The 13,732-nt window shown below is 39.8% G+C and overlaps 1 protein-coding gene across 1 annotated transcript; it reads right to left on the bottom strand.

Annotated features, from left to right (window-relative positions):
* On the bottom strand, positions 671-13,430 carry CHRNB4 (cholinergic receptor nicotinic beta 4 subunit). The gene is made up of 6 exons (XM_021406884.1): positions 13,121-13,430; positions 8,677-8,822; positions 7,390-7,434; positions 7,155-7,264; positions 3,371-4,343; positions 671-1,389 (listed from the first exon to the last, which is right to left on the bottom strand). The coding sequence occupies exons 1-6, from the start codon at positions 13,173-13,175 to the stop codon at positions 1,249-1,251; spliced, it is 1,470 nt and encodes a 489-aa protein (XP_021262559.1). The 5' UTR covers positions 13,176-13,430; the 3' UTR covers positions 671-1,248.

The following is a 13,732-nucleotide window of genomic DNA, read 5'->3' as shown; positions in this document are numbered from 1 at the left end:
CCTGGGAACAGAGATCTAGATAGCGACATCACTGAGTTCCAATGAAAGCAAATCAAGCCACAGGTGTCTCCAGTAGCAGCTTCCTGAAAAAGACAGCTTTAAGTGTCTGCTAATCCTCCCCTGGGACAGGTGAGCCAGGTTCCCTTCACAAGCAGTGAACTTTAAATTTGTTCACCAGTCATTAGTTGTACCTAACAGTGCTTGTAAAATTGCTGTGTGTCCTAATAACACTTCTAGGAGAAGCTGAGGTTGGTCTAGCATGAAAAATATCAGGAGCCCACTTCTCTTTGTGGAGGTTAAGAGCTTGCTGAAACAATATTTGGTGGGATTGTCCTGTGGCAGGAGTCTTAGGCCCTCCTTTGCCAAGACCCTACATGTGTTGTGTGCTCTTATAGTACATATATATATGTTGAGGATGATATTTAAACCTGTGTTAACATCTCCTCAGCAAAACATGCAGGTCTGTTCCCAGGTGTCTTATCCACATTCTAGCCACCTTTCACAGCTGGTTTGTCCTCAGGATGCTTTCCTCTACTTTTAGCCTTAGATTCATGAAGGTGTGTGTGAATGCCACTTACATACGAGCTGTTAAAAGCTGCAGGAACACTTTAGGACGATATATAAAGGAGAATTTTTACATTTTATTTACATTTTGTCACTGAACAAAGCATATAAATGTTAATATTACATATCAATTTGGGCTCTGTTGATTAACCTACTAGCAGGGACGGCACGATGAGAAACCAGAAGTATGGCTCCGTTTCTCAGTTCAGTCTTAAATATCACAGTCAACACAGCCAAACAATGATTCCACCTGTCAAGCTCTTTATAAATCAGACACAAATCATTTTGATGCATTTGAGGGAAATAAATGCTTTCTTTGTAGTGTGGAAACTACAGTATTCTAAGGAAAGAAAATGGCTTTCCTGAGGCAATGTATATAAAATACCCTTTTAATAAATAATCCTTGTGAACCAAGCTGGCATATTGTACAGTAAATGTCTTTCTCTGATATCCAGGCTTCAAGGAGTTGAAAAAGGAGCCATGAGATCACCAGAAGTATTGAACTGATTGTTTTTTTTTTTTATTATTTTTTACCTATCAAAATGATGTGGCTGTTTTCTACATCCCTACCATAAATCCGATGTAAGAGCAACTCGTCTGACATCTCTACGGATTTAACAGAGGGAAGCTGAGAGCAGGATGAGACCCAGCATCTATGTAGGCATTGACAATTTTAGATAACAGCTAAGGGTTCGTGGCAGCAATGTGGTTTTGAAAGAGTGGCTGCAAAAATAATCCAACAGTCCCCAGAACACAAACAAGGACGAATATCCAGAGAAACAGCCTGTCCACTACCATGGCAACATACTTCCAGTCTTCAATGACCTGGAAAAAAAAGCCAATTAAAGATATTAGCAATTTGTCATGTTATTTTGCTCTTCCTCTTGCTGATGCAGTCTTTGTTTATGAAAATAAAAGGAAATAAACCTCAAGGTCCAGGGAACAAAATGACCTTAGACTTGGGAGGGAATTTTTCTCCTGCAACCATTCTGAGCAGCGGAGAAAAATATTGTAAATATTTCTCAGCTGTCTTTGATGTGTCAGGTACAGGGCACGGCTGCCTGGTGCTGTTCCGGAAGGACCTATGGTGTAATCCAATTAAGGATTTTTTTCCTTTAATTTTAATTTGCAGATGCTATGAATCTCTGTGGACAAATAGAGAGGGTATTTATTGCTGTTAAACAAGGTTAGCCTCTGACTTTTCTTATCAGCAGTCATCTTAATCAAGGATTTTAAAGCATATTAATGCTGGTGCTTTTGTTAAAAATCCCCTCGGCCTTACACGTATTGTGTGTGAAACAGACAGCATGAGACTAGTCTTGGATTCTGTTCTCAAACTGAAGTGACTTTCAGGCTTTCATTGTAAAGGATGAATATATCAATCTTCATTTGCATCTCAAGAATGAATATTTTTCCTCTCTCATTGATTCTCGTTAACTGTGGGACATTGTCACCTCAGTGACTTCACCGTGCTTGTCATTTATCTCGTGTCTTACGTTAGAACGTTACATAGTTTTCCTTCAGCACACACTTTAATTCCCACTGCTGCTAATGGAAATTTTGCACTTCTGAAATGAAGCTGTAGTAAATGCACATGAACAGTTGTTATCAGACCGTGATAATGAAGGAAGATAGCAGAAATTAAGGTTATGAATCCATAAAACAGTAATACGTAATATTAGAGGACTGTGTGTGAAAAGCATTCAATTCATTTTTAATGTATGAAATACCCTTGAAAGTTGCTCTTAGTCTCAAGTTGAGGCTCTGTGGATCTTTTAATATGCAACATATTCTTGCAAAGATTTCTGAGCTATTAGAAAACTTTTTGCCTGCTCTGTGAAGTGTGCTTCTGTTCAGTCAGTTTCAATGCATACAGGGTCATGTGCAATGTTAGCATCTGGCCTTTATTTATGTTGACAGTAATTTCAGTTAATAGAAAACATGAGCCACTCAGCAGCATGTTCCTCAAGGGACTTCTGCAATATCAGAAGCCAGGCTTCATTTAGTCTGCTTGGCTGAAGGGGGGGGGCAGGAACAGAGCACCTAGAGTCTGCCTGGGATCTGGGACTGAGCAGGATGACTGAGAGGATGCAGGGCAATTTTCCTTAACTGCGGTCTAAATAAAACTCTGAACCATCTGAGTATTTCTGAGCAATATTTGTGGTGTGTTTGTACCAGCTTTAGTGTGCTAGCTAGTAGCACGTGTAGGGCATGTGAACGGGACAGCAGCAGCACTGCTTAAGTGTGCCCTGAATCCTGTACTTCTCATAGCCAATAATGAGCGTGATTTAACTCTAGTGGAAGAAGAATCAGTTCTGCTGGCATTAGAATTTTCATCCCACCCATTGTGTTTGCTGTAATAGAACAACTTGAATAGCAGCCTGTCTTGCTCAATTAGGGACAGAGATCCTAGGGTGTTCGCAGAGGTGTTTTCCCAGTTGTACTGTGCCCAGTTAGGTAAATGAACACTTGAGCTGCAGATGCATTGGTTAACATGAGCTGATGTGTGACAGTCTTTCTGAATATGATGGGGAAAAGTATTTTCAAATAGAGTTCTCTCTGACCTGGAAGTCAGCATTACTGTTTTCCCCTGCCAAACACTACTTGAAGGTGACAACGCAGCCTTTCCAAGGGTGTTTCACGACTTGCTGGCTGATCAGCATTCTCTTTTTATTCATTAAGTTTCTTTAACCTTTAGCTAGAATATCTCTGAAAGCTTCAAGGTAACTAGAGAGTTCAAATCTCCTTCCTGAAGGAAAGCATGCTACGGAGGAGGACAGGGGAAGAAGTTTGGAGATCTACTTACGCTTTGGTCGTTGTCATCGCTTTTCATGTGCTCTGCTATAAAACTGACTCCGTCAATTGCGTCTTGGACTTCAGGAGAAAATTTTGTGCCTGTTCTTAACCTAAAATCTCGATGGCTGCTGACATTGTCAAGAGTGTCCGTGATTTTCGTCTCGTATTTTTTGGCAGAGGCTGTGTTCACAAAGTAAGTAGAGTTCTTGTAGAAATCGGCTGGGTCCGTGCAAAGATTCTCTGCTCTTGTTTTTTTGCAGTTGCACGGCTTTTGCCGTGGAGAATTATTTTCGGGACGCTTCATGAACAGATAGGCTGGGAGTCTTTCAAGGAAAACCAGCTTTACCCAAGGAGGCATAGTGTGAGTACTTGGAGATCTATGGTGGACATTGAGTACGCAGACACTGGTAACTATTGAGAAGGTCACTAGTACCATTGTAAACATGAGGTACTTCCCAATCAGTGGAACATCGAGAGATGTTGGAGGAACAATTTTGGAGATCAGCAGTAAGAACACGGTCAAAGCAAGCAACACAGATATGCATAAGGTCATTTTTTCACCACAATCTGAAGGCAAGTAGAATACCAGGATGGCTAAGGATGTAATTAGCACGCAAGGAATTATAAGGTTGATGGTATAAAAAAGAGGTTTCCTTTTAATAATGAAGTCGTATGTCACGTCAACATAATTGGGATCCAAGGGATTTACAGTTCTTCTTCCTGGGAGTGCTACAATGTCCCATTCTCCACTTGGCGTGAAGTCATCCATGCTTGCCATGGAAGTTTTAAGAACCATATCAATTTCTGTATGATCATATGTCCAAGACCGGAACTTTAAAGTGCAGTTTTGTTGATCAAATGGGAAATGCTTGACCTCAATCTTGCAGGCACTCTTGTAAATTGCTGGAGGCAACCAGCGAATGCTCCCATTGTTCTGTACAATTGCGTTTGTGTATAGTGAAACTTCGTATGTACCGTCCGCACTAATGAAAAAAGCAGCACAGAAAGAGGAGAGAAGACCAGCAAACATTAAGAGGAAAAGTTCAAGACAGAAAAATTTTGGCATTCTTTGTCTTCTGGGCCTCAGTTGCTAGAGTTACAGCTTAGTGAGATTTCAGTATTGAATTCTGTGTTTTAGGCAGCTATATAATTTGACAGGGAGATTAACGTATGCGTTTCTCCCAGTCACAGAACTTGGCCACTCCTTACAGAAAACAATTTTTATAAAATGATTATTAAATAAAAAAAGTGCACATCCACAACAACTCAAAGTATGTTTAAATACTTCTTAAAGGAAATAAGGCTTATAACGTCTTTGAGAGCTGAGTAACAATGAGATCATTCAGCATGAAAATGGAGGTACCTTTGATTAGGAACACAGCCACTGCCAGGAGCACACAGCAACACTCCCAAATGACTTAGGCAAGAAAATAGGGATGAGCAGCGTTAGCTGGAAATGCGGGGAGAGTGCAGGCAGAGAAAATGTAATTATGTGGTTTATAATTTATCACATCATTCCAGTTAATGTTTGTGTGTTACAAAACCAGGACAGACAAGCCATGGAGTTCTTAATGCCCGCAGATGATCTTGGCTTTGTATCTCCTCCGAATGCTGAACTTCCCCAGGAGAGTCTCCTATATTATGATGGGTCTTTTAGTTCAGGGAGAAGATCATTGTCAGTCAGCGTTCAGTGTGGTTTCCTGTCCAGTATTTCTGGGCAAGCAACATGGGGATTTTTAACCTATGAAGTGTGCTGAGGCAAAAATTCAAAGTGGTCAATTGCTGAGAAATATTCTTGAAATCTAATGTTCCTTAGCATGTTCAGTGCATTTTTTTCAGGTGTGCTATGCAACACCTTTCTTGACAATTGAGGAAATGCAACTGCTTTTATTAAAACTGGGTTAGGCACTGCTAGACTGCAAAAATGATAGGCTAGATACATCCCCTTTCTTTTTGATAAACAAATGATGTTGTAGAGAAATGCATATAACCTAGAGACAATATGTAAATAAATGTATATAATCTACAGACAACATATCATCTGTAAAAATAAAAGAGAAAAATCAAAGTGTAAACGAGAGAAGATGAACACCCTTTTACTCCAGTGGGACATTTGCTCCTTAGAAGTTAATAAAAAATGTCATTAAAACAGAGCTATTTCGGTGCTAGGGCTGATTTTTCTAAGCAAGGAACTGCTACAAGCATCCAGGGCTTGGCACATGTGTCACTGCTCTCCAGATCAGCTACGTTTGGCTGTGCAAAGGCTTCCTGCTGTAGAGCCTGGTGCGTGCTGCTGCTGAGACCCCCTGGAGCTGATTCACTAGCCAGTGAAACAACCAGATGCTGAAGCAAGTAGCAGCAGTGCTAGGAGTCTTTAGTTTTCTGCCTTTCAATGGATTTTTGTTTGGTTGGTTGGTTTGGTTGGTTTTTAGTAAATAAATGATATATCTCTCGCATACTCTGTCTCCCTGAGTTAGATTTATAGTTAAGCCATATCATGGTGGGTAGACCTCTGGGCTGACAGTATGTAGGTGCTTCTGCTGGCTGCCCCTGACTTGGAGCCTGATGCCCATGAAACGCTGCTTCAGCAGGAGAAAGTTACAGGATGGAGATCGCCCTTTATCGAAGGGTTTAACTTGAATCTTGGTACTGATGTAAAAGTTTTGATATGGTGAGGCTTTAGCTTGTTTCTGAATATTTAGGAAGCTTTTTAAATGTGTTCCTTGCCCTTACAATCCCTAAAATGTTACCATTTGGGGAATAAAGAAGGAAGAAGCCAGAGGGCGGTATCGCAGTTTAGCAGAACAGGATTTGACCAGGCAGAATCCATCCTAATCCACTGCCTGAATTATTTTGTGACTAACGCAGTAGTTTTTAGTATTTAAATATTTCTCAAATCTGATCTCCAGTAATAGGATTCCAGGGACTTAATTCAGATATATAAAGACTTCCTAAGTTTCCCATCTGTACATGTTAGTAAACCATGATGTATTCTTGAAATCATTGGTTTTCAAAGAATCATGAAATTGTATTATACATTTCAGTTACTGTGTGGTTTTGTTTGTTTTGTTTTTCCCAAAGACTTGATATTATTTACTTAAGGGCTCTGCTAGAGATTTAAAACAAACAAACATAAAAAAAATTGGCAGTTATTTGTTTGCAGGAAAGAATTATCGGACTATTCTAACCCCAGGCTTTTCTTAGTACTGTGAAGCAACAGGGTCAAATATTGACAGATTTATGATATGTTCTTATAATTGATTTTTGAATGCTTTATGAAAATAGAACAAAATCAGGTTTTGAAAATGCATATTAACTGATGGAGTTCTGATGCCTGTGACTTTGTAGCAGATTTATGTCCTGGAGCCTGTGTTGAAAGAAGTAGGAAGCAAAAATGTAGCTCAGCGCCTAAGGTATCTGATCGAATTCCAGATGCCTTGTCTTTGTGGAAATGTGGTCAGTGTGCAGCTGTGCTTGTAGGCACAATTCATGCCTGCCATGTAATCTAATCTGATACAGACTTGAGTCTCAGTTGTAAGCCTTCCCATGGATCTTCTGGTGTTGTAACAGCCCACGCTGCAGACATGGCCCAGGTCTGCTGGAGTCTCTCTAACTCAAGACTTTGTTTTGCTGAAATCTTATAGGCCAGTTCCTCACTCAGATATACTTGATGCTGGCTAAAAGTTACAAAATTTAGTTTCAGAATTTTATAAGAAAGACCTACTTCATTGGTTCTTGACACAGGATTATGATTTTGTTTACTGTCTGCATAAACTTTTGGGTGTTTTACTTACTTATTGTAAAGCACAATGTCTGGCAGCCAGATATGTTTTGCAGGTATTCTCAGCATATTTACTCCTTCGTAGTCAGAAGGCTTCCAAGCCAAACGATAATCAATCCACTCCTAAGAGAGGAATCGTACAGTTGTGATGGGAGTACCCAGACCAGCACAAACAAAGCAATCACTATGACGGAGTGAAAGCAGCAGTGTTTGCGGATTGCAAGAGCATGTTCTGTAGGCTTTATTACCTGGTTTACCCAGACGTTTGTAGTCATGATCTGCTCTCGTTCATTCTACAGGGGAAGAGATAGAGAAAAGTTGTTCTATTTTATTGCAGTAAGATACTGTGAATACATAGTAACTCTCCAAGTGTGTAGCTCCAAGTGGCTTTTAACAAGAATAATTGTGACTGGTGTGAATGTTGCTACTTAGGAACCGTTTCTCCCCCATAAGCTGATTTTTTTTTTCCAGAGGATTTGATTTGAAACAGAAGGCACATTTTGGCCACCCAGAAGCCCTCCAATAATTTGTGTAAAGTTTATGTAAGGTTTGTCGTGTACGCTCTTGGTTGGCAGGCTCTGCTTCATGGGGTGGGTAGAAGTTTCTCTGCAGCGGATCTGTGCATCTGGGTTCTACTGAAGGAACAAGAGAGGAGGCCAAAGAATTGGGAAGATTTCTGCAGAAAAAGCAACTACTTCTTTGCTGCTGAAGATGCTTGATATTTTTAGAGCCCATAAGATTATTTGTTTTGCCTTCCACCTGAAGAGTGAGGGCACAGAGGGCAGGGAATGAGCTGCATCATTCTTGATCCCTGCCCGTGCAGAGAACCAGCTGTCTGGATCCTTTTTTATCCAGGGAGAGAGAAGCAGAGTTGAAAGCCCCAATTCATGAAATCATTCCCACTTACGTGCTGGATTCCCACTGCAGTTAATGCTAAACCTGTCTTGGCATCAAGGTATATTTGTGTCTTGGAAGAACTGTTAAACACATGTTAACTTGGAGTAAAAATGTCTTTCAGACCCATTGAAGTCGATTCTATTGAATATGAGGAGTTGCTTACACGAGGATTTTTTTAATGATGCTAAGCTATTCCAGTCAGAACTAGCATGTCTTTCTCTCAGTAACATTTCACCATGCTTTGCTGATATACTGTGGTATCTTTAGCTGTCTTCCTGGCTTGTTTTCGTACCACTAAACCAAATTTATTTTGCATTTCACAATGCAAAAGATGGCTTAGTATTACATACACAGTACAGAATAGATCCTGATCTAGTATAACTTATGGCAGCTACACTGAAATCAATAGAATGATTTTGATTTTTGATCAATGGGATTTTACTTGCTTAAGCATAGACTGATTTTCCTGTTGTAGATGCATTCTGAAGTAAAACTGGTACATTGCACGTATGGGCCCTGCCTACTAAATATGATGTAAATTATAGAATAACAGGGGCAAGTAACAACAGCATGGCTTTTGCTTAGCATGCTGTGTAGATAGTAATGAATTAAAAAGGAACAGCTTAATTTGAGCTTACCACACTGATGAGCTGTGCCAGGGAAACCTGCAGTTCTATAGATACCAACTGGGATGAGTTGACAGCTGGGCGAATTAACTTATTGTACCTGTCAGGACTCAGTAGGTGGTTCATTAGCTTTTCCTCAGCATCTGCTGCAGTGCTTCCTGTAAAAGATCAGACAACGGGGTTGTGGAAGGGACACCGAGGGACAAGCTGTGGGGATCACAGAATTCCTGTGCATCAGATCATTTTCATGAAATAATGAGGGCTTCTATTTTCTAAAGGCTGTATGTAGGCTTGCATGAACAGAAGGAATGGTGCTTGCACCAATATCTTTTTGAAGTGGACTGTCTTTCATAGAGCACAGAATAAAGCAGGTAAATCAGGGTGCTGTGGATTTCTTTCCACAGTGTAAGGTAAAGCTCAGATTGGCAAGTAGTTCTAGGAGCTCATTTGGAAGCTGGAAGCAAACCCACACTCTTATCAGCAGAGAAAGAGTGTTTCAAAGATCCAAGTGGATGGAGTCTGGGTGTGACTTCTCTCTTCATTGTCATAGGAGACAGAAAAATAATTGCAGTCATACTTGGAAACTGAAAGAGTAATCAGTGTGGGGAAAACCAGAGGCTGAGCTGCAGAAGTCATAATGATAGGAAGCTCTTTGGTAGCCAACAATATTTCTGTTTCAGAATGATTTTCTATGAAAACTAGAGGCACTAATCTAAGCCTTACTTCATGTGGGAAAGAAAAACTGATTTGATTTATGAACTAGCACAAGTATTTCAATCTTAGGTGGCCAAAGCTGGAGTTCGGTAACTGCAAAATACAGGATCAGCAAGCTGCTATCAAACAAGCCTGGACATTCTGCACGGAGCAGAATGACTTATGGCACAACTCCAGAGGTGAACACATCAGTTCCATGTTCTTACTTGTGCTTTTTGATGGCATTGTAATGGACTTTTCAAACCACTGTTGACCACATAAAAATGCCAATGACTGAGGTCCTGGTGACCTCCTGCCAACTGTACTGACCCTTTGCAGGGGAGCAGTTCTGCTGTGTGTAGAGTAATTCTGTGCTGTGTGATACACTTGACAGGGATGGACATTGGTGTTTTCAAAAACAGATTCTAGTCCAGTGAATAGATTGATTCTTCAGTAGGAAAGGGTACCTAAGAACCCCTGAAACAGCAGAAATGAGAATAGTGTATCTGCAGCATATTTGCTTAATTGTTCCCCAGAGTGGTTCCACACAGTAAAATACCACTGGCTATACAAGTATTTTAAATTTGTGGTACATTGATTTACTGTGGTTTTTATGCTGTAGCATATCCATGAGATCCAGAGAAAGGCAGAAGTCACAAGGCCAGAATGATGTACGTAAGCAGCCAAAGTCTGTGTGCATTTTAGTATCTAGTTTCCATGTGAACTGGGCTCTAGGTTACTGAAGGGGGACTTTGGTTCTTTTGAATTCCACTCAGATTAATAAATGCTATAAGAACTTCTGGTGTATGACCCAGTAAGCAAGTAGTCATGGAAGGAAACTTCATCAAACAGATCTTTCATTTCTAAGAGCAGATTTTTTATTCAAGCTCTGGGAAAGGATGAGATAATCATCAGGCTCGCTTTAATTCTTTTAAAACCAGAGTATGCTACGGCACAAATTTTGTCACGCATGCTTAACTGTAACAGTGTCCTTCAGAGTAGGTTTCTCAAGTACATCTCAAGCCATTTGGAAAAATCAGTGTTGTGTTGGTTTGTTTTGTGATTCACACTTGCATTATAAAAGCCCTAGTACCATGTAATATTTTAATATTACGTTCATTCTCAGCGTAAGCCTCCCTAATCAAAGGCTTATCAGGCTAGAGCTATGCTGATCCTTGCTAAGCTCCAGATTCTGTTGTTTTTTTCTTGTGTTTTGCAATTAAGATGGAGCCAAATTTGATAGTGTGTAGAAAGTGGGGCTGCACCCCGCAAAATGGCTCATTTTGTGTTTAGAAGGATAGCTGAAAAGCCTCGTGGGAGCTACAGATTGAATCTTGGTTAGTTATTTTTATAAAAATCATGCTGCTGCATATGTAAGTGATATAAGCAGGCTGCTGTAATATAGATAGATTGTTGTTTGGTTTGTTTCATACAGTGGTCACTGAATGCTGCTAGAAAAGAGTGAATTCTTGTTTGAGTTGTTTACACTGTCAATAAACTGTGCAGAAGAATAATTGCCACAACATATAATAAGAATGGTTTGTTAGACAATGAATCCCTCTGAGATATTCTTCTCTGTTCTTAGGGAAGGAGTTCCTGCAGTGAGGGATTCTTCTATTCAGAATTACCACCTCATCCCAGCCTTTCAATAACTTTATCATCAAAACTAAAGATCAAAAAGGCTACTTTTGTGTTTCAACTAGATGCCTATATCAAATTTCAGTTAGCCCCTATACCACTAGATGTCAGCAGTGCACTGCTTTAAAGGTTGCTAGCTCCAATCTGCCTGTAAATGAAATAGAAAAATGAATGGTTCTTGAGTAATTTTTATAATCTATTTTCCATTACCAATATTATTGTAACCAGATGTCACCTAATGAAAACAAAATTACCGGTCATTCAAGATTGTCCTTATGTGCATTTCATGATGTTAGTGACCGTGCATTGGAATACTTGTGCTTTTCTCCTCAGAGTTGGAAAAAATGCGAGTGCACTTTTTTCCGCTCACAAATTCTGGTTGGTTTTTTTTTTCAAAGTAGCAGTAATCAACAGAAATGCTACAGGGAGTAACATGATGCTTGTAGACAGATGATCTTAACAAGAATGATGAAGCAGCCTTAATTGGGGGGTAGACTGTATTTGTGTTCTGGAAGCAGTAATTGGGAGAAAATACTGGAGTGGATCCTGAGCTGGGGAAATTGTAGCTTCAGTGAACACGCTGCACATCTGTTCCGTGTCGAGGAGAGCCAGCTGCCGAGAACCTGCAGTACAATTCTGCAGTAAGTTTGTGCTCTCTGTGGGAGTTATGACCATTAAAAAAATTACTCCAGGATGCTCCCAATTTCACAGTAGAAGAAGCAAAAACAGATTAGATTCATTACCCAGTGTAATTTTTCCCTTTTACGTGGCCTAATTTATACATAAAAAATGAAATATCTCTTCAGCCTGTGCTACGTTGCTTATTTTCAGAGTGGAATTAGAAATATCCTAGGCATGAATAGAACAGAATACAGAACAGTGTTGACAAATACAGGCAAGTGCAGAGTTATCACTGTCTAAATGGTAAAGTTTAACTTAAGACACGTATCCCCATATCCCTGACTGGATATTTTGATAAATTTTGAAATAATATTTGCTTAGAAATAATACCTTGTACAACATATTGTGCTTTCCTTTACCTCATATGATTTATGTCAGCAGTGGTGACATACCAAATTCCCATCTGTAATTAGGAAATAGCAAGTGGGATGCAGCAATGAGATAACTCTTATCTTCTCTGAAATCACTTAGTGATGATGTTACCTCTCAGTAAAAAATAAGTAAAAAGATTTATATAGTGTCTTACAGTAATGTGCACTAATTTGGAATGCGTATTGTTCCGATGGAAGAAGCAGTGAATTTACCTCATTGTAAAGGCTATTTTAATTTTCCAACTGCAGTGAATGGAAATAAAAAGGAAATGCTAATGAGTTTAAAGATATGTAATCTAAGGTTAGGCCCTCACTGTGCTTGCAAATCAGATGTTTTTGAAAGCTGCCTTTCAGTAACTGAAGAAGGAAGAACATGGGTTGAATAGGTAAAGATGAGAAAGGTGTGATTTTGTCCTAGTGCAGTTTCAGGCAGTTTCACTCCAGACACTTCAGTGGAGTCGCCCTGTGGAAGACGCTCCCGTGGTAAATGTTCAATGCTGTGCTGCTACTGAGCTGCGCGTGTTGGCTTAAGCATATGCAAGAAATCCTGGGCTAAACAAAATGTACTTAATGGATGTTTACTTCTTTTAACACGTATTTATACATTCCAACTTAATTTAAACACTAGTTACATCCAAATCAAACAATTAGGAAGTGAGAACTTAGCAAAATATATGAACTTGAGTCAATAATTGTAGAGAAGGTCTGTCTCATGGTTTATGCCTTAGTTCCTGTTTTATTTTTTCACTCTCACCACTTGCTTTTCCTGTCACAAATGATCGTGGAAGAATCTAAAGGAGCATTCTTTAGCGATTGTCACTGTAATCTCCTGCTGCTCTGTCATTTTATCTCCAATTTATTGTCTATACATATCTGTCAGAGTGGATTTGCTGATATCTAATGAGCCATAATCAACACTAAAACAATGAATTTCATGCATCTACTTAAAGTCTGCGAGCTGCTGAAGTGATAGTTAGAAACGCTTTGAGAGCTTATATCATCACTGTCCTTCCTCCTAGCCACGAAAGCTATCACTGTTCTGCAAACTGTATCTGAAAGAAAAGATCACTTACCGTTGAAATAGAAGGAGCCCACTACAAAGAGAAAGAGAGTGTACGTATTCTTCATGGCAATAACAGGAAGAGGTGGTTACTGCTCTTCAATTAAGACAGCTGGCGGTAGGCTCTGTTGTCAGGGTCGCACAAGCAAGAGATGTAAAAGCAAACCTGAATCTTGGAGGTATTAAATCCCTGGAAAGAGACAGACAGTAGGACCTGGCAGAAGCATTCTGCAAAGTGGAGTTTTCATAAGCATAGTGGTCCCTCCCCCTTTGCAGCTGTTTAAAGAGCTTTGTATAGAGGAAAAGCACATAAGAAGAGGGAACATAATGTGATAAGGTTGAATGAGAGGAAATGAAAGAGCAAGCTAAGGAACATGATCTGCAGAACAAAAGTGCTTAATTTGAGCTACTCGATATCATTTAGAAGGCTTTCTGCTTAATAAATGCAGGGGCTGGGAACAGCTGCGTGAGAAGAGCTGGATATAACTTTGTGCCGTAAGACCTGTTAGTAAAAGTCACGTGAATGAATTATAGAGCTAGCAGAGGGTCATCCTCTACGTCAAGAGAAAAGGTTGATTGCCTGATTCCAACCCTCTCCCACTCCAAGACCCACACGTATGATCCT

The sequence above is a fragment of the Numida meleagris genome, chromosome 9 (assembly GCF_002078875.1).
Source record: "Numida meleagris isolate 19003 breed g44 Domestic line chromosome 9, NumMel1.0, whole genome shotgun sequence".
Lineage (NCBI taxonomy): Eukaryota > Metazoa > Chordata > Aves > Galliformes > Numididae > Numida > Numida meleagris.
The sequence above is the reverse complement of the archived record's forward strand: the minus strand, read 5'-3'. Positions and strand labels throughout refer to the sequence as shown.